General features: G+C 40.0%; 4 protein-coding genes and 1 pseudogene across 10 annotated transcripts; 2 read left to right on the forward strand and 3 right to left on the reverse strand.

Moving 5' to 3' along the window:
- Positions 1-1406: 1406 nt before the first annotated feature.
- LOC104806643 (non-specific lipid-transfer protein 3) lies at positions 1407-2116 on the forward strand. Its single transcript, XM_010531632.2, has 2 exons — positions 1407-1805; positions 1899-2116. Exons 1-2 carry the CDS (start codon positions 1465-1467, stop codon positions 1906-1908), a joined length of 351 nt encoding a protein of 116 aa, XP_010529934.1. The 5' UTR covers positions 1407-1464; the 3' UTR covers positions 1909-2116.
- Positions 2117-2220: 104 nt separating this feature from the next.
- Positions 2221-3756, reverse strand: LOC104807022 (pentatricopeptide repeat-containing protein At1g09900-like). The gene has a single exon (XM_010532130.1). The coding sequence runs from the start codon at positions 3754-3756 to the stop codon at positions 2221-2223; it is 1536 nt and encodes a 511-aa protein (XP_010530432.1).
- A 2655-nt stretch (positions 3757-6411) lies between these two features.
- LOC104806644 (protein FATTY ACID EXPORT 3, chloroplastic-like) lies at positions 6412-9479 on the forward strand. 6 transcript variants are annotated; one of them, XM_019201631.1, is made up of 8 exons: positions 6412-6505; positions 6750-7016; positions 7291-7348; positions 7466-7859; positions 7949-8116; positions 8765-8814; positions 8904-8941; positions 9177-9479. In XM_019201631.1, the coding sequence occupies exons 4-8, from the start codon at positions 7583-7585 to the stop codon at positions 9226-9228; spliced, it is 585 nt and encodes a 194-aa protein (XP_019057176.1). In that variant the 5' UTR covers positions 6412-6505; positions 6750-7016; positions 7291-7348; positions 7466-7582; the 3' UTR covers positions 9229-9479. The 6 variants fall into 6 exon arrangements, with proteins under 6 accessions (XP_019057176.1, XP_019057179.1, XP_019057177.1 ...); XM_019201634.1 differs by lacking the exon at positions 6412-6505 and having other exon boundaries at positions 6512-7016; positions 7281-7348; XM_019201632.1 differs by lacking the exon at positions 6412-6505 and having other exon boundaries at positions 6512-7016; positions 7463-7859.
- Positions 9480-13473: 3994 nt separating this feature from the next.
- LOC104806645 (vacuolar-sorting receptor 1) lies at positions 13474-19002 on the reverse strand. Of its 2 annotated transcripts, none has more exons than XM_010531635.1 (12): positions 18327-19002; positions 16735-17427; positions 16220-16308; positions 16042-16111; positions 15871-15954; positions 15594-15670; positions 15426-15507; positions 14822-14904; positions 14658-14724; positions 14035-14163; positions 13850-13956; positions 13474-13749 (listed from the first exon to the last, which is right to left on the reverse strand). In XM_010531635.1, the coding sequence occupies exons 1-12, from the start codon at positions 18619-18621 to the stop codon at positions 13651-13653; spliced, it is 1875 nt and encodes a 624-aa protein (XP_010529937.1). In that variant the 5' UTR covers positions 18622-19002; the 3' UTR covers positions 13474-13650. The 2 variants fall into 2 exon arrangements, with proteins under 2 accessions (XP_010529937.1, XP_010529936.1); XM_010531634.1 differs by having other exon boundaries at positions 13850-13962; positions 18327-19001.
- A 249-nt stretch (positions 19003-19251) lies between these two features.
- LOC104806646 lies at positions 19252-25430 on the reverse strand (annotated as a pseudogene).
- Between the last annotated feature and the right edge of the window lie 230 nt (positions 25431-25660).

The raw sequence follows: 25660 nt of genomic DNA on the forward strand, positions 1-25660 counted from the left end.
GTATCATATATATATATGTTGTAGCGAATGATTTGCATTAGAATAAAGATATAGATATTAAAATGGGCCGGAAAAAATCTGCTCCAAGGTTTAAAGCCCCCAATGACGACGTGAAGGCTAAAGCGCGATCTGCGACGTACCTCGCCGGAGAAAAATCTGGCCGGAGAATCTCAAGAAGCAGCGATGATCGTCGAGGGACGGAGAAGGCGTTTTCTTCGCATACTGATGGCAATTTCTCTGACGTTTCCTGCTCTCTCCAACGCTTACCGGCCTGGAGATACCGTCCCGATGAGCAAGAAGGGCCAGTAGCATGAATCTTCAGACTGCTGATCTGATGGTGATTTTTGTTCCTTTGCAGTCGAGGACGACATGGCATGATGTGATTGGGGATGAATCGCGAGGTAGGTTGTGTCATAGATTGAGGATGTTTTTGGTTCGAAACTTGTTTATACATCAGTTTGAATTTGGTGTTTTATTTCTATTGATTTTTATTGCGAAACCTGTTGGCTACACGGGAGCCGATGCTTACAAGATGTGAGCGACTTTTGAGTCTATATGTACATGGTTACGTATCTATTTTTGCTTCTCGCGTCGGCTATCCGATTGAAATGGCAGTTTGTCGTTTGCATCACCATCTACTTCGAATTCTGGCTATGACATTTACATGATGATAAACGTTTATGTCAATTTTATTATTTGTGAGGACAGAATAAAGTGAAACCTCAACGACCAACTAACCCACTAAAGTGTAATAGTTCCAAGAGTCATTGCATCTTCTCCATAACATTTTTGGAACAGATCATAATATATACCACCGGTTTACTTATTCCACATTTATAACTGACACGAAAACCAATTAGTATCAAATTGAAAATGTTGGTATGAAATGTGAAACTGATGATTCAATCCACGCTTGTGTGTAATAAATGGACCGCCGAACTCATATTAATTAGGGTAAACACGCGTCGGAATCAGATGCAGCAGTTTGTCGTAGTAACACGTGTCCGTCATTTACAACTACCACCACCCTCCTCCTCAAATAAATGCATCTCCATTCCGTCAAATTATATATTCAATGAACACGTCTTCGTATACAAATATTACATTAATTTTGTCGGGTTCGGTCATAACAAAATAATATTACATTAAGCAAGCAAAAGAAACAACCTCATTTACAAAGCATATACCAAGAAACTTTTCGTCTTCCAACTATTAATTTCTCATGTTTTTCATTTTCACCAAGGAAAATATTTATATGATAGTAAAAGGAACACTAGAAGAAACGAGGATATAATTATTTTGAATAAGAAGAGGATGTTATAAAATTAATTAAATGAAACCCCAACCACCAACCAACACTGATCACCACTCCCTACAAATTCCCATCTATATATAAACCCCATCACCACGACAACAACAACAACCGTACAAACCCTAATTAAACCCTAACTAAAAGAGAGAAAAATGGCATTCGCAGTAAGATTCATGGCATGCATGGTGTTGGCAGTTTGCATGGCGGCAGCGACCGCAAACGCAGCGATCAGCTGTGGAACGGTGACGAGCACACTGTCACCGTGCGTCAGCTACCTCACCAATGGTGGTTCGGTCACGTCCCAGTGCTGCGCTGGTGTTAAGGCTTTGAACAGCGCGGCTCAGACCACACCTGACCGCCAGCAAGCCTGCCAGTGCCTCAAGTCCGCCGCTCAAGGCATCAGCGGTCTCAAGCCCGACTTAGCCCAAGGCCTCCCTGGCGCTTGCGGCGTCAGCCTTCCCTACCCCATCAGCTACAGCACCAACTGCAACAAGTACGTACATACACATATATATACTTTTGTTATCTTTTTTGTATACACAGTATCTTGACTTATTGTTTTCTTCTTCTTCTTCTACCGTTGCAGCGTCCAGTGAAGTGGCGACTGTATCAGGTGTGAAGAGCCTGTGGAGAAGCACGAGGAATAAAGAAGGCTATTCAGTAGTTATATATATATATGTATGGTCTGCTCTTGAGTTGATGGCATGGTGCTGTGGTATTTATTATCTTCTATCCCCATGTATCCCTTCGACCGCTTTATAATCGGCATGGATATCTATCTATCTATACATATATGCTTTGTTTTCTCGTTTCTTCACAGTTATTTCAAGATGATGATTTCTCTATCCTAAAACATCCTTATCAAGACCAGAGTCTGAATTAGTAAAAAAGATAATGCGGCGTCAAATTCATGTACGGCGCGGAAACACGCGGCGCTTCAGAGCTGCACCATACAAGGCTGAAGCCACGGCCCACATTCCCCGTCGGTTCAGTTCCTTGATCAATGTATCGTACGACGTTGTACTTGGAATCTTGCCTTGTCCGTACATCACAAGTAGGATGTTTATGGCCTCTTCAATCCTACCTTCTCCACTAAGCCCCTGTACCAAATTGTTAAACGCGATCGTCCTCGGAACAATCCCCAACTCTATCGCTCGTTCTAGACACTCGACAGCTTCGTCGAATCGCCTTCCCACGCAGAACGCCCGTATCATTAGGCTGTGCATGCCCAGAACATCCACATCTATCGCCATGAGCTTTCTCTTTGCCGTGAGTGCTCTCTTGGTCGTTTTGTCGAACAACTGGTGGGCGTCTTCGACGAGGTCTGGTTCCTCAAGTGACTTCCCGCATAGGCATCTGAATAAGCGTTTCAAGATCCTGTCTTCTGGTTCAAGACCCGTCCTTTCCATCTCCTTGTACACGCTTAACGCAGCCCGAAACTTTCCCCACTTGAGGAATCCGTTCATGAGAGTGCTGTAAGTGATGGAATCCGGAGAGCATTTCCTCTGTTTCATGAGCTTCAATAGATTAAACCCTTTCATCGGTCGTCCCTCTCGGCAGTACCCATCGAACAGAGTGTTGTACGTGATGGGCCCTGGTTCTAATCCCGCCTCCATCGCTTCATGGAGCAGTTCCTTGGCGTCGTCTGATCTCCCGACTTTGCAGAATCCATCCATGACAGTTGTGAATGTGTACATATCAGGCGTTACTGATTTGTTGTTCTTGATGGCGATTATCATCTCATAGGCTTCCTCAACCCGTCCAACGTAACACAAACCCTTTAGCAAGCAATTGTATACGCGAATCGTGGGTTCGCATTGGATTTTCCTCATGGAGTCGAAGATCTCAAACGCCTTCTGAAGTTTTCCGTCTTTGCAGAAGCAGTCTATGAGAACAGTGAAAGTGGCGATGTCTGGGCGATACCCCATTTCCAACATGTCGTCCATGGTCTGCTTAGCCTTGTCAAATTTGTTTCTTCTGCAATGGCATCTGACCATCAATGAAAATGTACGGAGATCTGGGACGAGCTCGTAACTTGGAAGGTAAGAGCAAAGCTCGGATGCAAGGTCGTTCTCGTCCCGTCTGATTAACGTTGACAGGATCTCGTTGAAAACGGATAAACTCCGAATTCTTCCATTGCTTCCGAAGAACCCCAGAATTTCTCTCACACTCGAGAAGTGAAATTTCCCGATTTCATCAGCCGAATCCTGTAACTCGCTCGGGCGAGCTGTTTTTCCCGAAAGATGGAGGCTTCCTTCGGGTAGGTACTCTGTCTTCCTGAAGGCTCTGCTGTCTCTGCCGGAGAGTGACAAGGTCACCGGGACAACAATCTTGGACCTGCCGGAGATTTTGAAGCTGGAACGTGCATGATTTTCCGGGAAGGGGATGAAGCTACCGAGAAAAGCGGGTCGAAACTTGGATGCTGATGAACTTGGAGACGCCATGCCCGAGAGAGGAACACAGATTCGCCGCTTAAAATCACTATTCGTTGCGAATCCACTGATGCCCGCTAAAGCCCAAATGAACTCAGGCCCATGCCCGACAGTAAGAATAGATTATGAACAAGGGTGGTCAATCCAAGGTGGAGGAGAGAGATTTCACAAGGCACACTGAAATTATTTCCATTCCGAGTGTAATCCATGTTCAGTACAGACAGGACAGAAAGAAAAACGATCAAAAGAAGCGGAGAGATCTGCTGAAGGCCTTCCAGTTGATGGGATTAAAACTGGGTGCCTCTGGGTTTCGTCCTCCCCTGCCTTTTCTTCTGCAGAGCTGAGTGGGTTTCAACAGTTTCTTCAGCACCTTACTCAGACGGGAACCTCGTCCGCCACCGCACTCCTCAGCCTCCGCCGCCGCCGTGGATCGGCTGCGGGCGAGCATTGCCATGTTGAGGTGGGCCTCGAAGGACAGCCTCTCGAATCGATCCAACAACGTGCTCTGCTCGTCGCCGAACCTCCGCAGAACCCGTGACTCCGAACGCCGCCGTGGCTCGCCGTCTGGTGGGGCCACCTCCATGGCTTCTGGCTTCGGACAGAGAAGCGAGAAACGTGGTCGGAGCAAGCAAAGGATCTTTCAGATTGTGTCTGGCAGAAGGAAAGCCCAAGAGACTCCCCTTTTGCAGCGAACTCAACTCCGCCTTTATTATCTGTCGAACATTCACTCACATAAACCGTTTATTTCCCTTGGGGCACCTATTTAATTTATACTTTATAAAATGGTCGGGTTTTTGTTTTGATGGCATGGCACGAAAGAAACTGAATTAAACATACGACGTATCCACAAAACATATATGTGTGTTTGTTTTTATTCTGTTAAAAAGTTGTATAAAATCATATGGGCTTTTTTAATACGTGAAGGAATAATGGGCTTTTCCTAACGGCCCAACAAAACGCCGCGAGGCTCTCCAGCCTCCAGGAGCTATCGCCAAGGCTCCATCTCTTCCCCACGATCGATCACCAGTGCTCACACTCGCACGTGTGTTTAGGGGTGGGCACGGATCGGATATCCGGAGTTTTTCAGGTATTTGTATCCGTATCCGATCCATACAAATATCAAAATTTGTTATCTGTATCCGATCCGTAGTTTTCGGATATCCGTAAAAACTACGGATATTTACAAATATCCGTATCCGATATAAAAATAACAAAAATGAGAAATAAAATAAAATAAAAAATTCAAACACAGATAAAATATATAATCCATCGAATAAAAAACTAAATTCAAACTCAAAATACATAACATAAATATAAATCGATTATAAGTCTCACACACATATACATCAGAAAAAATAAAAAATTCTCAAATCCGATTCTGAGTTAAGAGAAAAATATAATAAAGCAAATGAACTACAAATATCGATCATAATCAATGAAATCTTTCTATGAAAAACACATATAACCAACGAAATCTCCAAACCCGATTCAGACTGTTCAAAAATGGGAAAATGCCAGAGAAAATGGATTGAGAAAGTAGTTGATTAGAGATCAATAAGGTTGATCGATAGAGGTTCAAAGGATCATAAAAAATGCGGATTATCAAAGAAAGAAAAAGAGAGAGCAAAAATGACAGATTAACTAGGAAAGAGAATACGAAAGAGAGAGAGAAAGAGATAGAGGAAGGCGGAGAACGCTCAACGGAGGAAAAGAAAAGGAGTAACAAAAACCCAAACATATTTTTTATTTTTACAAAGAGACCCTTATAAATAAACTAATTACCAAATTAACCATATATTATTAATATTATTAAAAAGTATGGATCAGATCGGATATATCGGATAATTCTATTTTGATATCCGTATCCGATCCGTATCCGACAAATATTTTGAAACTAATATCCGTATCCGATCCTCCGGATATCCGAATTTTCGGTTCGGATACGAATCGAATAACGGATCAGATCGGTTTTTTCGGATATTATGTCCACCCCTACGTGTGTTACATTACATACATACCATTTTAAGATTTGAATTTATACTTTGGGTATTACAGTACACAGAATGTTCGTTTACGACGATCATTTCTTATGGACGTTGACGTCACTTAAAATGACCGTGATTATATAGTATATATTATTTTTATACCTGTGGGCCCCCCAATTGAGAAATGTTTGATGCTTCTTGGGGCTTCTTTGGCGACCGTTCGGTTACTTCCGACTCTCCGACATCGTTCGAACCATTTCTTTCTCCCACCCCACGTAGTAGGGGTAACGGGTCGGATATTCGAGAAAATTGAGCTATTTGGATTTAAATCCGAAAGATTCGAGTATTTAGCTATAAGATTTGTATCCGAAATTTGGTATTTACGAATATCCAAGATATGAGTATCTAAAATAATAGTCGGATATATGGATCCGAATTTATTTAAGAAAAACAACAATATTTATATATAAAATTTTAAAAAAATGAAGATATATTTATAAAAATTGATGAATTATGATAAAATATAAGAGACAAAAGAGAGATAAATAATAATAAATTTAATTTATTTGAATTAATATTAAAACATATAAAATTATTTAATCTAAACTAATTATATTTTTATAAAAATATTATATAAATATAATAATTATTTGTAATTATAATTGTCGGAACCAGTGAATGCTGGCACGCGCTACTTCCCGAACCTCCGTGTGCGCAACCCCTTCTTCTTCCATTGCGCAAACTCTTACGATATTTCTTGATTCGCATGAGCTCAGGTGATATTCGCGGATATCCGATTTTAAAAATTTTATTAAGATTCGAATTACGAATATTGAAAATCGAGATTTGAATTCGAATTTGAAAATTATGAATTGTATACGTGAGACAAGTATCCCACAAGTACCCGATTTTCGGTTATTTTTGCCCAGCCCTACGAGTGCACGCAGTCCGCAAATTCCTTCCTTCACAAACTTTGCTTTCCTCCTCGAATTCGATCTCTAGATCTCTTTTCATTCTCAGGTGACGAGCGTTTCGGTGGAGGTGATGTCCGTCAGAAACCCTAACCCTAGCTCTCTTCACACAGCTCGTCCAACCCCGCCGGTCACTCTCTCTGCTTCCCCGTCTATGCGCCTTCAACTTCCTATCAATCGACGCCGTTTCAGAGTCCCTAAATCGGCTCGATCCCTCTCTTCGATAGGAACGAGCTCCGACGTTTGCTATCTATGTTCTCATGATGCCTCACTTAATCGATCCTTCGTTACTTTCGCTGCCTCTGACGAAGAGTCGGTGAGTCTTGGTTTGCCTCCGAAACTTTCAATCTCTGATTTTTTTTCCATGTTGCTTTGTAGCTTTCGGATATTCCATCCGCCTGATCTTGTAAATTCTCTGTAGCACGAACTTTTGTACTGTTAATATGATCAACATTTGCATTTAAAAGTTCTGATGAAATTCGGACTTCCTGGATTTGATCTGTGAAGAGCGAGTTCCGATATTTTTCATTATCTCTTGTTTTGGTGAAATTGGCGATAGTTTCTCATGATTTACCATTAGTATTTTTCAGCCAGCCAAAAGATGCATTTTTGGATTCAAGTCGTCAATTTGTAATGCCGGGATAGCAGGTAGGTTTTGACTGGCATTGGTTGTGGATTTATCAATGTGAGCGAACACGATGCTGCCCACGAAGAAAAAGCTAGATCTCTGACAATTTGTACTCTTGAACGCCGTTGAACTAGCAGAAGAAGCACTCGGAGGTTGAAGTGGAGAAGCAGAGGAGTGAGATAGATGCAGAAAATGAGGTATTCCATGAAGCGTGGAAACAAGCTCTTGCTTCTTTCAAAGAGTAGGTATTGAAAATGCAAAGCCCATCGCTGGAAGCATACAAGGTTAACTCTCAGAAAGCGGTAGTTGTCTTGAAGGAAACCTCCGAGCAGCTTAGAATTCAAGCAGAAAAGGCGAAAGAAGATTTGGGTGCAATAGCAAAAGAGATTAGCGAAGATGGAATAGAATACATTTTAAAAGTGACAGACGATTCACCTGCAGATGTGAGAGAGATCATTGAAGCATTTGCCTCTGTTGATGATCTCAAAGATGTTTCTCGAGTAGATGACTTTCACATTGGAGTACCCTATGGTAAGCATGTGATATATGTCATTCACATTTTTGTTATTATAGTTGCATGTGTAATCTAGGAAGGGTTGATAAGTTCTTGTACTTTTCAGGTCTACTTCTGTTTGTGGGAGGGTTTCTTTCCTTTATGGTAACTGGAAGCATTGCTGCCATTAGGTTTGGGGTCATTCTCGGTGGGGCTCTTTTTGCATTAAGTGTAGCAAGTCTAAAGGCTCAGAAGAAAGGAGAATCATCTACGAAGTTCTTAAAAGGACAGGCGGGTAAGTCATACATTTACAGTAGTTTGACTCTTCGTAATTCGAATGGCCAGAAAATCCAAAAGGGTAAAGAGCTCATGTCTTACTACAATTAATCAAATTTGCGTTAAGATAACATCACTTTCCAAGTGGCCAAGGGCTCTGACTGTTCCTTAAACCACAGACATATCTTAGGTGATAGCAGTATAGTTGGTTTGTGTATCCATTCTTGTTAGTAGTGGTGATTACATTTAAGAGATAAATCTTTGTTGCCTTTCCATTTAAACAGACAAGAATCGTCTATTAAATTATTAAAAGCTTAAAAGGGCAGGTAGGTACTTCAATTGTTGATCTTGCGAGTTGGTGTTGCCAAAGAGTCAACAGGTCAAAATTTTAAACTACCTGAAATTGCATTTAATTGGGTATATTCCTCAGATGTGCGGATAAGTAGACTTGGGGATATATTTGTTAATGACTATATGAATGATCAGTATAACCATTATCCTAGGAAATAAGGCCTATTTCAAGAGATAAGTCTTTCAGTATATTGGTAGCTTTAAGAGTTTAAGGTACATGACAAATCTGAATCGGATTTGGCTTACTTATGTTGGTTTTGGTTGGCTAAGCTTTCTCCCGCCTCACACTAGTTATCCTGCCCTGTGTGATCAACAGCTATAACGGCAATCATATTTTTGAGAGAGTTGCGGTTGATGTTATCTCAGGTAGTGTATGAGACGACATTCTGTTTCCAACTGTGCATTTTCATGATTCAAACATTTACGAGGTTCTGTTGTTTTCTCACATTTTGCAGAGATCTGTTTTCCTGGGCCTTGTGACTACTCTTATTAGGTAATATACGCACTTATCGTTACAACGTTGGGATTTCATTTGGAGGGAGAAAAATGGAGGCTGACAGTTCAGTACTATAATAATAATATATGGAAAGGGCATGCTGCATGTATCTCGTGGATTAGTAATGTCTAAACGTTGGATTTGTTGTGATGAGAGAAGGGAGGCTTTAAATTTCTAAGATAGGTTTATGTTATTTAGACAGACACTGAATCCAGCTGATGCGTGTGTGCAGCGGTGGTGTCTTAGCGTTTCTCGTCTACAAGATTGCAAGAATTAAGAAATAAGGAAAAAGGACCGAGCATAGAAGGAATAGCAGAAAACTGATTACCCTTTGGACGTGGGTAATGGCAAAAGCCACCACATTATAGTCGTTGAGGAAGAAGGTTATCAGTGAGGGACAATTACCAAAAAGGGAAAAGAATAATGTGAGGAAGCGTGTGTGTCTAGTGACAGGTACGATGGTATATGTTTGTTCCCTCAAGATGGTCTTTTTTTTTTATAATCCGAAAGTTCGTCGGCCTTTTTGGCCCAAATATATCTCCCAAAGAATTGGGGAAGTTTTAGTGAATACTCCTTCCCAAGTGAGACTAGAACCTAGTTGGGAAAGAACTTTGGTCTTTTTCTTACCAGTTAAGCCACCTATTCGGTCTCAAGATGGTGTCTTGGTGTGCTTCTTCTGGGCATTACATACATGAGTGTATTTGATCATATTCTAGGGCTTGGATAAATTGACCTGATATGTATGCGTGCGGGGTATGGCTGAGTTATGCTTTTGGGATTTGGGTGTTAATTTTCTGATGGGGTGTTTTTGTAGGTTCTGGAGTTTAGGAATAAGTGGAGATAGGGTCTCTGATAGGGTTTAGAGGAGTGGGTCATTGACTCATTGGGGCTTGGTGGCCGATAAAAGCCTCTTTAATAAAAACTGGCCGAGTTTCCATTGAATAAAGTATAATTGTCAATTGGGTAGATCCACCCCATTTGGCATTTGAGCCCAATCCATTTGGGTCTAAAGAATACTTGGATTGGGTTGGTTCGATCCGTTAAACCGGTTTAATCCATTTACATATTTATATGTTGTATGTGTATAGTTATAAATATATATATGCATATAAACTAAGGATTGACATTTCGGTATTGAGTTCATATCATTAAGTTCTATAAAAATATATCCTAATAGGCTATTTTATTATATTTGGTTCGGTTTCGGTTTTTAATAAGAAAAATGTATATTTTCTTAAGACACAATCAATTTTTTTTTTTAATTCGATTCAATTCATTATCTTTTCAGGTTTTTGGAACGGTTTGATCCATAAACGCTATCAAATTTTTTGGTTTGGTAACAATATTGAGTTTTTTTGGTTCGGTTCAGATACGGTACCTTTTTCTATTCGGTTTGAAAAAGGTATCGAATTTTTCAGAACGATTTTATTAGAACATGGTACCTAGTTTTTCGGTTCGGTTCAAAAACCATATTGAATTTTTCGACTAGGTATCGGATTTTTCGGCTCGTTTATGTATATATAGACACATATATACATATGTGTACGTACATGTATATATACGTGTGAATATATATATATATACATATATATATATATATATATATATGTTCCTATGCATCTATATATAACAGATTTGATTAAATATGTAATGGGTTAAAGGGATCAAAACATCTTTAACCCATTTGATTTTATAATTGGGTCGACCATTTTGATTTTATAAGTGAGTTATGATGGTGATGATGATGGTGGAGCTTGACTTTGGAGACCCTCAAATCTGGAACTCGTATACTAAATCTTTCATTACGAAAGTTGGTCGTATATTTTTTTTTACGTAAATTATATTTATTTTTTTAGTAAAGTTTAATTATCTATATAATAATTTTAAATAAGTATATTATTTCAGTAAAATAATAGTTTTGTTTAAACGATAATACATGTATTTTCTCTCACAAACCCATTATTTCTTTATTTTGACAGTTACGAAATAATAGATTGCTATGACTTCGTCATCGTTACGAAAAAAAATACCTAGGTTTCTTATTTATATTAAACAGCCTGCCCAACCCAAGTCTTCTAACCATAACCTATATATACAATACATATGGATGTCTGAATAAAATACCTACGTTTGAAACCTATTTAGCTCTCAGTTGTGTACACTTTTAAGTTCAATAATGGATTATACAGTTTTATAAATATGTATATTAACTTACCTTCTTTCAAGAAATTTCTATTTGGCTCTGTAGTGACAACCGTCTTCATATGTGTATCCATTATCTTAATTTAAATATTTGAAACAAACATTGATAAATGCTTTAACAAAAAAAAAACAAAAAACAAACATTGACAAATGTAATTTATAGCAATAGAATAAAGAATACACGAAAAGTCGAAGACGATCTCCACGCGCCGATTTTTGGTACGGACGAAATCAGCCGAAAACTGTGGGTTGTAATCCACCCAAAATGGGCGCGTGATGTTAACGCGCGGGGTATGAGAGTGGGTTTCCTATCGCGCGTTTTTCATATTTTTAACCGTAGGCCTTGCAATCTGTTCTGGAGTTACTGGCCCAATAAATACAGTAGAATTATGGTCCTACAATCTGTGTTGAGTCAAATTGTTTTCGCCCCCATCATTTTTAATAATATAAAATAATACGGATCAGCAAGTTTATTTTACATTTTATTAATTGTAGTGTTTTTTTGTTATTTGGTAAGTCTATATCTTTAGGGCTAGTACGTCTTGTGCATGTATAATATTGCCAACTCTGGATACAAGTAGATAACCATCAATTTCAAATTGATATATATATATATATATATATATATATAACTTAAATTTGGTTAGTTCAACCGATAAAATGAGTACGCAAAACGTCTATTCATCTTACGTTTGAACCTAAATTTGGAAAGAAACATATAATCCAAATCATATAACTTACTTCTGATCCAATGATTACTTTACACATTGGTACAAGATACCCATTTTTACCCTATATATATATATATATATAATATAAACATAAGGTTTACATAAGGTTTGTGAATGAGCTCTGCACTATTTGGAGCAGGCAACACGAGCGGACGAGTACTTAGAAATTTTCGAGCCACCCGACTTTCACCACATCCCCTTAGATTTTATGGCTAAAAAACTTGCTTTTTGACCTCATGATAGTCCGACATTCGGACAGTAAGTGGTGAAATCGCGAAGGACAAGTAAGGGAGACAAGATTTCGAGAAAAGGACAAGACAAGAGATGCGATATTTCAAAATGTAATCCAATCCGAGCTTCTTTTTTTTTTTAAAAATGAAAAAATCTTTTGTGAGTCTTGCCCATCAACTGTTCGACGAGGCTCGAGCTCGCAGGTAGTTGTCACCTTTCTCACGAACCTTGCCCAATTCTCCTCAACCTCAACTCTCGCTCCCACACGCAGAGGCAGACCGATCTTTCAAAATGTAACTCAATCCGAGCTTCTTTTTTTTTAACGAAACCCTATGACCTTTTGCAAGTCTCGCCCATCAGCCGTTCGACGAGGCTCGAACTTGCAGATAGTTGCCACCTTTCTCACGAGCCTTGCCCATTGACCTCATGATAGTCCGACATTCGGACAGTAAGTGGTGAAATCGCGAAGGACAAGTAAGGGAGACAAGATTTCGAGAAAAGGACAAGACAAGAGATGCGATATTTCAAAATGTAATCCAATCCGAGCTTCTTTTTTTTTTTAAAAATGAAAAAATCTTTTGTGAGTCTTGCCCATCAACTGTTCGACGAGGCTCGAGCTCGCAGGTAGTTGTCACCTTTCTCACGAACCTTGCCCAATTCTCCTCAACCTCAACTCTCGCTCCCACACGCAGAGGCAGACCGATCTTTCAAAATGTAACTCAATCCGAGCTTCTTTTTTTTTAACGAAACCCTATGACCTTTTGCAAGTCTCGCCCATCAGCCGTTCGACGAGGCTCGAACTTGCAGATAGTTGCCACCTTTCTCACGAGCCTTGCCCAATTCCCTTCAATGGCAGACCGATGTTGTAGGGAGTGGGGACCAATGTCCCACACTAAAAATTAAAAAAAACAATATTACTTTATAAATTTTATTAAAATTTTAAGAACATCCAATTATAATTTAGATGTAACCCACACCATTTTTACCCTATCAAAACAATCTCTTTTCTCCTTTGATTTTTAAGGCCGATTATGTTTTGTAAATCTCTCCCCACATCTTCGACGTCTTTTCCAAAAATAAAGTTATCAACACATTACCCCAAACCAAAAAAAATCCGACACTGCCCACGCACATGACCTCTTTCAGCCTTGGCTTCTCCCCTGTTACCGACAGGCTCAGATTACTAACCGACAAATCCCAAATTCGAACCCACGGTAGAAGGAAACCGATGTGCACATGTACTCAGCTTGGATTCACGGATAACCGTGGAAGTGGGATCAGGCACCCACTCCCAACCGCAAGGCACTTCCCACTCTGCCAGTAAGCGGAAACGTTTCCCTGAATATAACATAAAAGAGGGATAGATAGGACAGAAATATAAACACATCTATTTTAATCTGCGTCCAGTACAACAAACAACTAGACACGCTTAGACTCTTATTAGTGGCTTTGTAGTATCCTAATAAAATTTACATTAAAGGCGAAAAGTATCAAAAGCCTCGGGGGGTGGATTTATGATAATACATAAAGGAAGGGAGATGGTCATATGTCCATATGGGGACCAGTAGAAGCCGTGTTGGGTTGGCTGTCCAAAGGCATGTACTGCGCCATGATTGCCCTAATCTCCGAATCCATGTAACTCTGCACGTCCCAACACATTAACATTCCAAATGTGGAAAAAACACCACTCAAAGATGGGCAAGTACATGATGAAAAAAAGATGGGATTTTTCAAAATATACCCGGATCCTGTACTTGTAAAGGGCATATCCAGAGAGACTGGCAGCAGCTAACGCAAATATGAGAATCCAAAGCATGCTCCAGCTGAGCTTCGTAGCTCCAACTTTGCCTGAACCTACATCATGTAAAATCCTTAAAGTTGCAACGTCAACCCAAAATATGAAAGAAAATGTTGATTTTTCTGTACCAATGCAAGTGTCGTGTTCACGCATGTAAAGCAATCCGCTGCTGCAGCTGCATTCATAGCTTCCCCATGTGTTTTTGCATTTGCACTCTGGGCACTGGCACGCCACCTTCTCTTTGCACTCATCCACATCTATTCATACACATTACATACATCAACGGAACAAATTATACCCTGGGAAAGCTTCAATATTTATTTATGCAAAGTTCCAATATTGTTATACGCTCACAAGGAATAATACTATATACCTATGGATACTGGTCATACGTACAGCATTTAGATGATTTTCGTCATTCTTTGTAAACGCAGTCCTGAGTAGTAATATAGACTGCAACTAGTATTCCCATATTACCAATAAGAGGCCCACAGATAACTGCAGTATAGTTACCGCTAATATGTAAATGATTTATTGCATTTGATGCATACGACTAGCAATATGCCTTGTAAAATACCTTCATGGTTCTGTAACGTATACAATCAATAGCTACAAAAGTCATCTAAATAACTAGACTGCATCTACATTATACGAATAAACTATCCAAATAAAGTATAAACCATCACTAGCAGTCATAAATGACCAAGTAACACGTGCATATAGATAACTAACAATATTGCCTCACAAGTACCTTCACATTTCTTCACTCCGTCACCCTTGAACCCAGGTGGGCATTTGCAATCTTTAGAATGATCATCCTAAAGCCCGGTTTCGATAACCAAATGAGTTTAACTTCAGTGGTCATGAGGATTATTATTCATAAATAGCACCTTACGAAGAAGTCAGAATACTCACGATGCAAGCAGAGTAAGTGTGGCCATTCCTGGTTTCTCTCCAACATCCCCCATTGTTGATTCCACAATGCAAAGCTCCAGAGGCTGTCAAGACAAACAATATTGAATGCAGTTCATGCACAGAATTCAAAAAATTGCATCTTAAAAGAACAGTAATAGGACAATCTATGTTGTACAACATGGAGACAACCTCTGAAATTGCCTTGCTTTTCATAGCGTATAAGGAAATCTGTACTTTTTCACAATGTCGTAAGATTGAATTCTTTCTATTTCTAAAATGGATCAATAATTCATTCCTCTTTTCGTATTTCAATTTTTTCTACCACAGTTCCATACTGTCAAGTTCCAAATATGAAGAAATAGAACTACTGATTTGATTTGTTCTCGTTAACGATCAAAATTCGAGCGGTTATGGTATTAATCATTCGTCCAATTCTTGATAAGAACCACCTGTAGCAACAGACTCACTAAATAGACTAATGATATCCCATGGCATTTTCCCGTGTCTCATAGCCCGCACAAAGATGATCAATCTAAAATTACAAGATAGAAATGCTAAGTCCATGCAGTCTGAATGTCAACCTAAAGGAGAAGAAATGGATTACCTTTGCAGTGTGTGTAACCGTCGCCTACAAATTTCACACCCTGAACAGTAGGGCACTCACAGACTCTTCCTCGAAAAGTATCCTAAAGCATGGGTTCAGATCAAAACAAGATAAGATTCTCTGGCAAAAACGAAAAAGAAGAAAAAAGAGTTTAGCTCACAACGATACCCGGCATGCTGTAATGTTGGCAGCTCCGTCTCGCCAGCACCCACCATTGTTTATTAAACATTCATTGGTTTCTAAATCTGCCAAAATAAAGAAAGAACTTCACAATATTGCTCAGCTCAGAGGTCTTTCGTGATACATGTTTCACCATTTTAAGTAAATAAAAACTTAACTTCATCGGTGTTTCCGGATCTATTTCACATACTTGAAAGTAAGGGGTAAAAAGCGTTATCTCTGATAAAGTTTCAAGACAAAACCACAAATAGCATGAACCACAGACCTTCAGTTAGACATATTGCTGGTTCCGTTGTCTCTTGAAAACCCGCACATATAGCTTTGAGCACTGCGCCCTTTTCCAATTTACCTAAGACCAGGTAGAATATTCAAATTTTAGGAAGCTGAGATGCTCTAGAAGGATAGAAGACAATGACGAGTCAGAATTCCTAGTAACCTCTGTACTGTCTGTTGTTCACCACAAGTGTCGGAAGTATAGTCACATCTCCACGAGAACCTTTGCCTATCTGGAAAGGCTCATTCAAGAACAGAGAATTAAGGGGAAAAAACATGTTAGAAATCCACGATTATGAGAGCTCTGCAAGAGTAGGAGCCAACTGGTTAAAGGGTGAAACCTGTGACTCCTGTTCTGCTTTAAGAATTGGGTTCTCCACATCTGCTTCAGTGTCTCCGATGCATTTGTCGACCTTCTTGAGATCAATACCTGAGTACACATGGCACCAAGCAAAAATAAAACAGAATTAGCCGCTTTGGATTGACACTGAAGGAAAATCAGACTATAAGCACAAACTTGGAAAATACTTTTCACTTCCTACAAAAGGCTAGGAAGGGGCAAGCTCGTAACTTAATTTAACGCTACTAATTGGTTGGTTCTTCTCACCAAATTCCAAAGCACGTGAAATAAAATTTTCAGCTGTACCATGCAAAGATGAATATTTTGCAAGCCAAAATACAAAACAATATGTATATATATTTGTGTGGGAATGTATAAAAACAAGAAGCCCTTTCCAATAAAAAAAGGGTCAGTCCATCTAATAAACCATTAGGCAAGAGCCTAGATAGTCAGGCTGTTTTTCCCGTAAGGCTTCACAGAAGCAAAGCTTATAAGCTAATGAGGCATTACACTTACCCAGGGACTTGATCACATCATCTGCGCATTCCTTAGTGTACTTCTTCTCTTTCATAGGACACCGGATGGCAAAGTCGGTCACGTAATCCCACCAAATCCAGGGCTTACCAGTGTCATTCACCACTTTAAAGATGCAAACCTGGCGTAGATTCTGTACAACAACATCCTTCCCATCATACCCTTTCGTAAAATCCTGCTCTGGATCTGGTGCACAGTACCTTCCATGATTGATGCACTGAGACTTGCACTGCTTACTCAGAAGGAAAGATTCAGGGCAGTACCAGGTGATATAGTGTGGTGTGAATTGGGTGTACCCTCCCTTCTCGAGAATCTGAGCTGCTCCTTTGAAATTCTTGAGAAATTCAATCTGGGTATCACATTTCTTTCCGCACTCGTCATTGCTGTTGGTCCATAGTTCATATTCAACACGTTCATCGGGATGTGGAACAGACTCAGTCCAGTCTAGATTCATGTTAACCATATTCCCACTGGATAAAGCAGACTTTATGCTGTCTCCCAAAGATTTGCTGATGAGAGCAGAGGGAATGGTGATCTTATCAAGATACTCAGCATCAGCATTATCCTCTTCAGGTGTATCCATTGTGATCAATGGTTCAACTTTGTTATCAGCAACAAGAATAGCAGCTGCCCCAGCTCGTTGTGCATTCCATGCCTTCAAGGTGAAATAACAGTCTGTTGACAGATAACGAATTCAGTTCCAGACAATGTAACTGACTATACGAGACCCACATCTGACTTGTAATTATTAGCACTTTGTAAGAGACATACTAGACTATCACAATACTAACGTAAAAGAGATTAAAAAAAAAACTGAAAACAATACAAGTGAAGTTTCTGCAAAAACCTATGGATTGCAACATGAAAAGCAACCAAAATTGCTCATAATCAAGAATGCTAACTCATATGCCACCATATTCGTCTCCTTTCCAATACAAGACATCTTGAAACAACATGATAAAGAACAAAGCTTTAACAACAGCTCATTACTGATAAAACATTAATATCAGTGCAGAAACTAACTACCATCCAGACAAGAAACAGCACAAACACCGCCTAGCACTCAACCCGAACCCAATTGATTCTAGAATAAAAGAATAACAACTAATGAGTCGGGAGCTGTTAAGATGATATATTGCCAGGCATCTAAAATTCAAACTACGAGAACTTATTATTTCACTGAACTTGCTCAGTGAACCAATTATGGGCATCATATTTCTAGGATAATCTCAGTACACGAGACCAATTAACCCAACTCATCCACGAATCATGCAAGACAATATAAGACATGGATCAATAAACATCAGATTTCCAATACATAGTAGCCATAGCATAGAAATCTGTTTAGCACTGTTGGATAATCGACCTAAACCGTTTTTTTCCCTGTGATTTGCCACTAAATTAACTGGCCGATAAGCATTAATGCCATCAGACAAAATTGCAACAAGAAAGAATTGTGAACAGCAGACACTACAAATTAGAACAGCGAACTGATTTATACGCAGGCAAGGAAGCAATTAAAACAGTAAAGTAATCAGAGTACAAGGCAGGAAATGCGAGAAAAGAAGTTCAACCTCCTCGGTCGATAAGGACAAAGGTGGGAAGGTGGCCAGGCTTGGATTTGAAGGAGACGTCGAAATCTTCGAAGTTCTTACAAGCCTTCTGGTTCGAACTGGGATACACGACGGTTCCGACCAGAGTTCCTCCGTACTGCGGAACTCCGAAATTTCCAATGGCACACTCGTAAATACCTCTGATCGAGTCGGGTGATGTCACTTTCAGGTTGTTCTTCTCCACTACAAATCTACCCAGTGCCGTTCCCAGTATCAGAACAAAGGACAGGGCGAAAAACCCTAGATTTGCCCTCATGATTTTGGAGCCTCTCCTTGGGTTCAATCAAACCGATCCACCAAAAGAGGCAAAAAGTATACCCCAGAGGAGCAATTACGATCGGAAATGGTGAAAAGAGAGAAAATCAAAATGGCAGAGACGATGAAAAAGATATTCGAAAGAGCGATGGAAGCCCTCTCGAGGAGCAAAGCGGGATTCTATTTAGCCGTAAACGATAAGACAATCGAAGAAGAAAGGTTGAAATTAGAAATAGGAGGGATGGAACCGTCAGAGGCGGCGAAGAGACCGTTGACAGTGGGTAGGAATTTGGTCTGATCCACGAGAGGAGTGGGAAGAAGCAAGCAGCGAACCCTTAAGGAGCAAGCAAGGAACGGAGAGAGAGTGGGTTGATTAATTAATAAACCAAATCACGAGATTTAAGAAAGGGTTCGCTTGAACCAAGTAAATTGTCAGACGAAGAAATCTTTTTTTTTTTGTCGTTAATGTCAAAGTAAGGGGACCACATTTATGGCCGATAAAGATGCATGGGAAACACGTGGGTTAACCTCAGGACTTGAATGTGAGAAAGAGATTGGCTGATGCGTCACAAGTGAACGTGATCCATTCCCTTGTTAGAAATTACGACAAAAGAGAAGAATGGGATAGCAGTAAAGGAAAGGTGAAGACTTTTGGTTTCGGATTAAGCAAAGTGGTTAGATAACGTGGAACAATACAATAGAGACTAGAGAGGCTACTTGTATTTCTACAGGTACACCAAAATGGCTTTTTACAGAAACCGGGATGCCACAATTTACACCCATACTCCACGGCTGACGGGCTGAGTTTGTTCTTTTTCCTTTACTTTTACTCTCAACTTGGTATAGAGGAAGAAGCTCATCACCCGCCAATGAGATACCTTCCTCCTCCACCTCATCCGCCATGTATGCGTACCTTCATTGTTCGGTGTTGTTAACCATATCACCAATCCTCTTTCTTAGTTGAAAACTAAAATACTTGTGTATGTGGATCATCAGCCAGATGTATGCCAGACTCCACATTTTTTGGCAGCTAAAGGTTACATACAGTGGTATAAGTCCTCTGTCTATTAATTAGGCTGCTGCTATTGTCAAACATCTGACCCATATAACTTTTTTTTCCTTCTACATTCCTTGAGATTCCGGTTTAAGCTGGATGGGCATACATACAGCAACATCAGAACCTATGGCTTTAGCTTTACCAGCATTTTCGAAACCATTGTAACCAGCAAATTAACGAAATGCAATTGCACACTCACAACATCATTTGGGTTGGGCCTGTGGATAGCATTAGAGCTAAACACATGCGGATTGCCTGGTTAACTGGCAGTAGCTGGACCATCTCCTAGTCAAACCTAAATATTGTTCCAAGTTTCTTTCAAACCAAAACTACATGGGAAATATTTCCTCTTCAAATGCAATAACAGCAAGTTGTATTGCACAAACTCAACAAAGGGTCAGAGCAGAGAAAGAGATAATACCTGGTTGGGTTACTAGATGGAGCCCAGAGCACACATATGACTACCAGCAGAGCATAGGCAAGTAAATTCCAGAATGCCGGAATTATCCATGCCACTCAGAGAGTCAGTTGCATTGAAGTATAGCTAATTCGGAGAAAACAGGAAGAATAAGATTCAGCTACATGCCCTTTTTAATTCCCACAATCTCATTATACAAGCAAGTCGTTACCTCAAACCCGATCCAAGCAACGGAGAGCAACACTGAAGCAGCAAGCGCATTTGTGAAGTTCCTATACAACTCTAGCTTAGCCATGTTCCTCTTAATCTGCAATAAAAATTCGACGAGTGAGCAACCATGATAAAGTAAGAGCCAAAACTTCTCATGGATGGCTTGAAGTGCTACCAATCTAAATAGGCAAAAAAATGTCACTGTTAGGATCAACATATTTCATAGATTTTCGTCATCGGTAGATGCTTTTAGACCTGCCAGTTCCCCCTTCTTACACATTGGATTTTAGCGTTCAGTTCTACTTGTAGGTTGGCAATGGATGGATTTTCCGTAGTATGTATTAGGTTCTTATCTCTTGCAAAACGAAATCTAGACAGCATCGCATGGTTCTGATATGAAAAACCATGCAGTATCTAAACAGGGAGTTGTCAACATAAGTACAAGTGATGAGTAATGTACAACAGGTGGGAAGTCCGGCAAAATATATACATGATCTGTTATTAATGATTGATTAGTGAGGCCAAAAGCTAAAAAGGATTGCATAGAGTTCTCACCTGAAGTTTCTCAAGAGTTTTTGACAATGACGAGAAAATCCACAGAATAAAGCAAGCGTCCAGTAATGCCACAGGAAGTACCAAAAATATCACTGTTTTTCCAGAGAAGTCGTTAATGTTTCCCAGATGTTCAACCAGCTCCAGTGCCTTTGTTGCAATAAAATAAAATAAAAAAAAAACCAGAAGAAATACCCTCGAAGTTATGCCACCAAGGGTAGGCTTCACTACCCCATAACCCATTGAGACTACCAAAAGAAGAAGCCGAGACAGTGTCTTCTTCACAGAGGAAAAGGTCACTGCCCACATAGTAACATCCATCCGCCTCGTCCCAGTGGAGTTGAAATTAGCATATTCAAAGTACCGGATTGCCATCTCGCACATGCCAAGAGCAATTACAAGGGTGATATGGTAGTGCAACTGAATTATATCCTTCCACAATTGAACAAACCGTAAAAACCATACCAGGCCGAGCAAAAGGTAAGCTAAAGATATGAAGCCGAAAAATTCCATCAAAGGAGCCATCTTTCCAGGTAAATACCCATCTGGGTTCTTCCAAATTGTTCTCCCTCTGATTATAGTGCCTTCCAGTTCTGGGTCACAGATAACGAAGTAGAGGTAGTACATCCCAGTCTTATTTATAACTATGGCCTCCGGTGACATTTTAACATCCTCCTTATCTCCTTGAAAGAAGGTCTTGATCCGTTTTGGCCACTCAGGGTCATTGGGATCTCTCTTGATAATAACCTCACCCAAGGTGCAGGATCTAGCATCAGCAAGTTCGGGCGTGCAACATACTGCATCAGTTTTGAGAAAGGAGCCCCCGATTGTAACTCGGTCCTTCACCTCAAGTACAATCGCTTCTACCAAACCAGCAGTAGCCTGCATCGCGTTATGCTTGCTAGCAGATTCCTTGGTCCTCACAAAGGTGACATCGTCAAACCTAAAAAGAAAGAACGGCTAGAACAACATCAAACCATTCTTCTCCAAGTGGATAACTCCTCTTAGATGAAATATAGGCGGACAAAACATTTCATGACTCGATAAGCACTTCTGACCATGTTTGTTCTTGATTCCTTAGAAAAGGATGCTAGAAAGAGTTATGAAAGCTCCAAATCATACGAGAGCAAGGGTGAAGCAGCATCACAGGAAAGGATATGAAGCCAACGTCTCTGCGCTATCTAGCATTCTAACTCTCAACTTAGAGATATAGAAAATACTACAGATTCAGCCAAGCCAACGACTACTTGGAAAGAAGCTACCAGATAGAATCCATTGTAATGCTACTCCAAATTCACCAAACCAGATTCAAAGATCGGATCAGCTTCAACACTGTACGTTCTACGATCGAACCATACAACCAAAAAATGTCACCCGCGTGTCCAAATTTACCCAATCACAGAGAATATTAGCGAAAGAAGTACGGCGAGTAAGCTTGGACTCACTGAAATCGCATACGGTACATCTCTTGAAGTTCCCCCCTAGGGAAAGCCGATTGATCAGCGATTCGACAATCGATCGCACGTACATAACTATAGAATCGAATAGGAAAAATAGCATCAGAAGGAGAGAAAGTACCTGATGAAGGACTAGCCCTTGAGAGGTTTATCAGAAGAAGCATTGAAAAGGAGAAACTTAGAAGCGAAGAGACCTTCGCTACCGCCATGGAAGAAGCGAGCGTTGGAGCATTTGGTAAAGCTTTCGTCCTTGTATTCGTGAATCGAACCATCTGCTACGGCGATCAGGCTTCCGATTAAAAACAAGGAGATCGCCCAAAACCCTAATAACCGATCATCTTCCATGTCTGTTAACGCTCGTTACTCTCTGCAAGAGAGAGAGAGAGACCAAACAGAAACACGACCGCGTCGCCAGAACGGTAAGTGCGACTCGTGTACGGTTAGACCCCATGTATTGTTGGAGCCAATTGTTTCGGTACCTACCATACGCGTCGTCTCGACTTATTAAGCAGCAACTACCTGTAGTTTTTTTTTCCTTACCTACTCTACTACACTACACATCTCTCGAGTTTATGTGGTGATAGATTACTATACTAATTATGCCATTGCTTACAAGAATCTCTTGATGGCTCTCACGTGTTGTTTTAGTTTTTACTTGAAAATACGGACCAACGTTTCCCATGCATGTTCTTTTTTTTTTTCTTTCTCACCATATTCATTCCACCGATATACGCATATCCAAAATTTCCAATTAGTAAATTCCCTACTCAGTCTTTGCTATAACCCCAACGAATCCAATAAACTTTCTCGAGTTACTCAGTTTGGACGATTACCACTCAAGAAATGAGTTACATGCAACTCTATTAACTGGACATTTTAAGTCACTCGACTCATCAACGGCACTCGATAAACTCAAACCCTCTAAATTACTTCATTTTTACAAACCCCGATGAATTTAAGTAGAGTATGACGAATTACATACAAACTCAATCCTATACAAATCGCATACATGTAAAAAAAGAGGCAAGAAAAGACCTGGTCAAGTCATACGAGGGTTCTCAGTGTATCAGGAGAAATCAAAGCAGAAGTGCATGTACTCAAAGCCAAAGGAAACGACCATGTCCAACGTGGAGGCCGCACATGAATCATCGAGCGGCGGCGGAGGAAGCTCCTGTTTCACGGGGAGGGTCCCGTCGAACCTTAGGAAGAGGGAGGAGGCGCCGGCCTCCTCGGGAGAGTGGAGGATCCCGACACGTGTGCTGTCCGTGGTACGTCGTACGGAAAACCGGAGGGTCATCTCGTATCTTCTGCACTTGCTTCGTCGCTTTGCATTTCTGGTCGTACTTGTGTGTGCACCTGAAGTAGTTCCTGTATGCCACCAGATTGGTTTCGTAATCATATTTAACAAAATTAAAATTAATTTAATTATATTATTTTACTAATAAAGAGCGTGATAATAGAAAACAAGAGGGCGGGCTACATACCTAGGGTGCTTGGAGCGGAGGATATATTTCTGCCCATATTTTCTCCATGAATGGGCGTCATCAAAAGGTGATGGTGAGTCTTCCCTCGACCACGGATTCCCATGTTTTCTGTAATCATTTGAGATGACATAATCATTAATCTATATATATATCATGCATTAATATCCGGCCCGCTGCATGGGTTTGCTAATTATTGTGATGGACCCTTTTTCTTTTTAGAAACTCAATGCATTTCATTGTCTTTATACTAAGATCTTTTACAGCTTGAATGTCTAATATCTACAATCCAATTTAACACTAATTGATACTAAAAGATAAAATATAAGGACATGTTATAGACTATAATTATATTCATAGACTACACTGTTTGCCAAGGGATTGATAGATCTTATTGTTTTTAATTTAATATTTTCAGTTTTTTAAATAATATCAATCATATACAGTAATATACGTGACGTGCAAGTTGTAAAGTCAATAGATAATACCATATATATGATGTATACAAGATGAATAGTCGAAAAATAAATATAACTGAGCGACAAATTCATACAGCTGTATTGAGTTGTATCGATAGTTTTATCTTATTATCGATATTCTTTTTATTGAACGGTATCATAAATATAATTTCAAGACCATTATAGTTTTTGAATATCGACATTGATAATTTTACAAGTAGCAATAGTTATACATATGATTGTGAAATGCACGCAATTTGTTGTTTGATGTCTCAAGTCAATGCAAAAAAGTGAGTAAAATCTAACAAAGAAACGAAAAGAGGAGACGAATAGATCCAAATGTTGTTTGATCTCTAACCCTAGCACAGAAAGTAGACGACGTACAAATCAATCAGGCAGTCAGTATCCATCTCCATTGGAGATAGGAATGAGCTAATTGAGATGAGACCAAGGACTAGCATATTGACCACGTCAATACCTCAAAGCCCCGCAATAAATTCCGACTATATATATATATATATATATATAAACATAGTACAATAACCAACCAATGAGAATAATCTAAATTGTACCAATTCATATGGCCTCTATAAATAATTTCAATCTCAGCCTATGTATGATGCAATCATGGCACATAATGCATATGGTTTGCGGATGACTGGATTTATGAGACTGAAAACTGATCATTCAAACAGATAGTCAACTTATATAGATCGATTATGTATGAATGATTAACGAATAGACTTCCATTTTAATGGAGGAAAACTAAACATATATAGAGATTTTGAAATATCAGAGAAAATCGTCATATAACACAAGGGAGTAGATATATACATGCGTTTGTAACATCCTCTGCGGTTCCTGGGGAGGGAGGAACTGTGGATGCTCTCGCCGGAATCATCGGATCTCCGGCTATCGGGCACCGGAAACTGGGATACATCTTCGAAGTGATCGAATCCGCGAAGGATGCAGAGACTATTGGTGAAAGAGGAGACAATCTTCTTCAGAAGAGCCTCCTTCTCTGCCTTCGAAGGATTCTCCATAGCCACCCTCAGCCGATCCGCGCAATCACGGCCCCGGATCAGCTCCATCGTCAACCCTAGATTCTCCTCCGGCGAACTCATCTCTTTATTTTTAATTTTTTTTTAATTATTTATCGTGTAAGTGTGGAGGATTGAAAAACGGGAGTGAAGGGGAACGGGAAATATAAATCCCAGAAGGGGAAATGTCGGGGAATGTTCCGTTACGATGCGCCGTTAAGTTTAACGACGTGTGTCCTGGGAGGTGGTAATAACATCTAAGGAACGTAACGGGGCCGTTAGCGTCGAGGGGGTGATATCACGGTGTATACGTCACCAGCCGGACGTCTGCTTACACCATCCCGCCTTGCACGCCGGGCATTAAAAA

The sequence above is a fragment of the Tarenaya hassleriana genome, unplaced genomic scaffold (assembly GCF_000463585.1).
Source record: "Tarenaya hassleriana unplaced genomic scaffold, ASM46358v1 Cleome12, whole genome shotgun sequence".
Lineage (NCBI taxonomy): Eukaryota > Viridiplantae > Streptophyta > Magnoliopsida > Brassicales > Cleomaceae > Tarenaya > Tarenaya hassleriana.

Coding starts and splice junctions, on each gene's coding strand:
- LOC104806643 (XM_010531632.2), top strand. CDS start 1,465: ATGGCATTCGCAGTAAGATTCATGGCATGCATGGTGTTGGCAGTTTGC.
- LOC104807022 (XM_010532130.1), bottom strand. CDS start 3,756: ATGGCGTCTCCAAGTTCATCAGCATCCAAGTTTCGACCCGCTTTTCTC.
- LOC104806644 (XM_019201631.1), top strand. CDS start 7,583: ATGCAAAGCCCATCGCTGGAAGCATACAAGGTTAACTCTCAGAAAGCG. Junction 7,860..7,948: donor TCACATTGGAGTACCCTATG/GTAAGCATGTGA, acceptor TGTACTTTTCAG/GTCTACTTCTGTTTGTGGGA. Junction 8,117..8,764: donor GTTCTTAAAAGGACAGGCGG/GTAAGTCATACA, acceptor TGTGATCAACAG/CTATAACGGCAATCATATTT.
- LOC104806645 (XM_010531634.1), bottom strand. CDS start 18,621: ATGAGGGCAAATCTAGGGTTTTTCGCCCTGTCCTTTGTTCTGATACTG. Junction 15,508..15,593: donor CCAACATTACAGCATGCCGG/GTATCGTTGTGA, acceptor CCCATGCTTTAG/GATACTTTTCGAGGAAGAGT. Junction 14,725..14,821: donor ACACTTACTCTGCTTGCATC/GTGAGTATTCTG, acceptor ACCGGGCTTTAG/GATGATCATTCTAAAGATTG.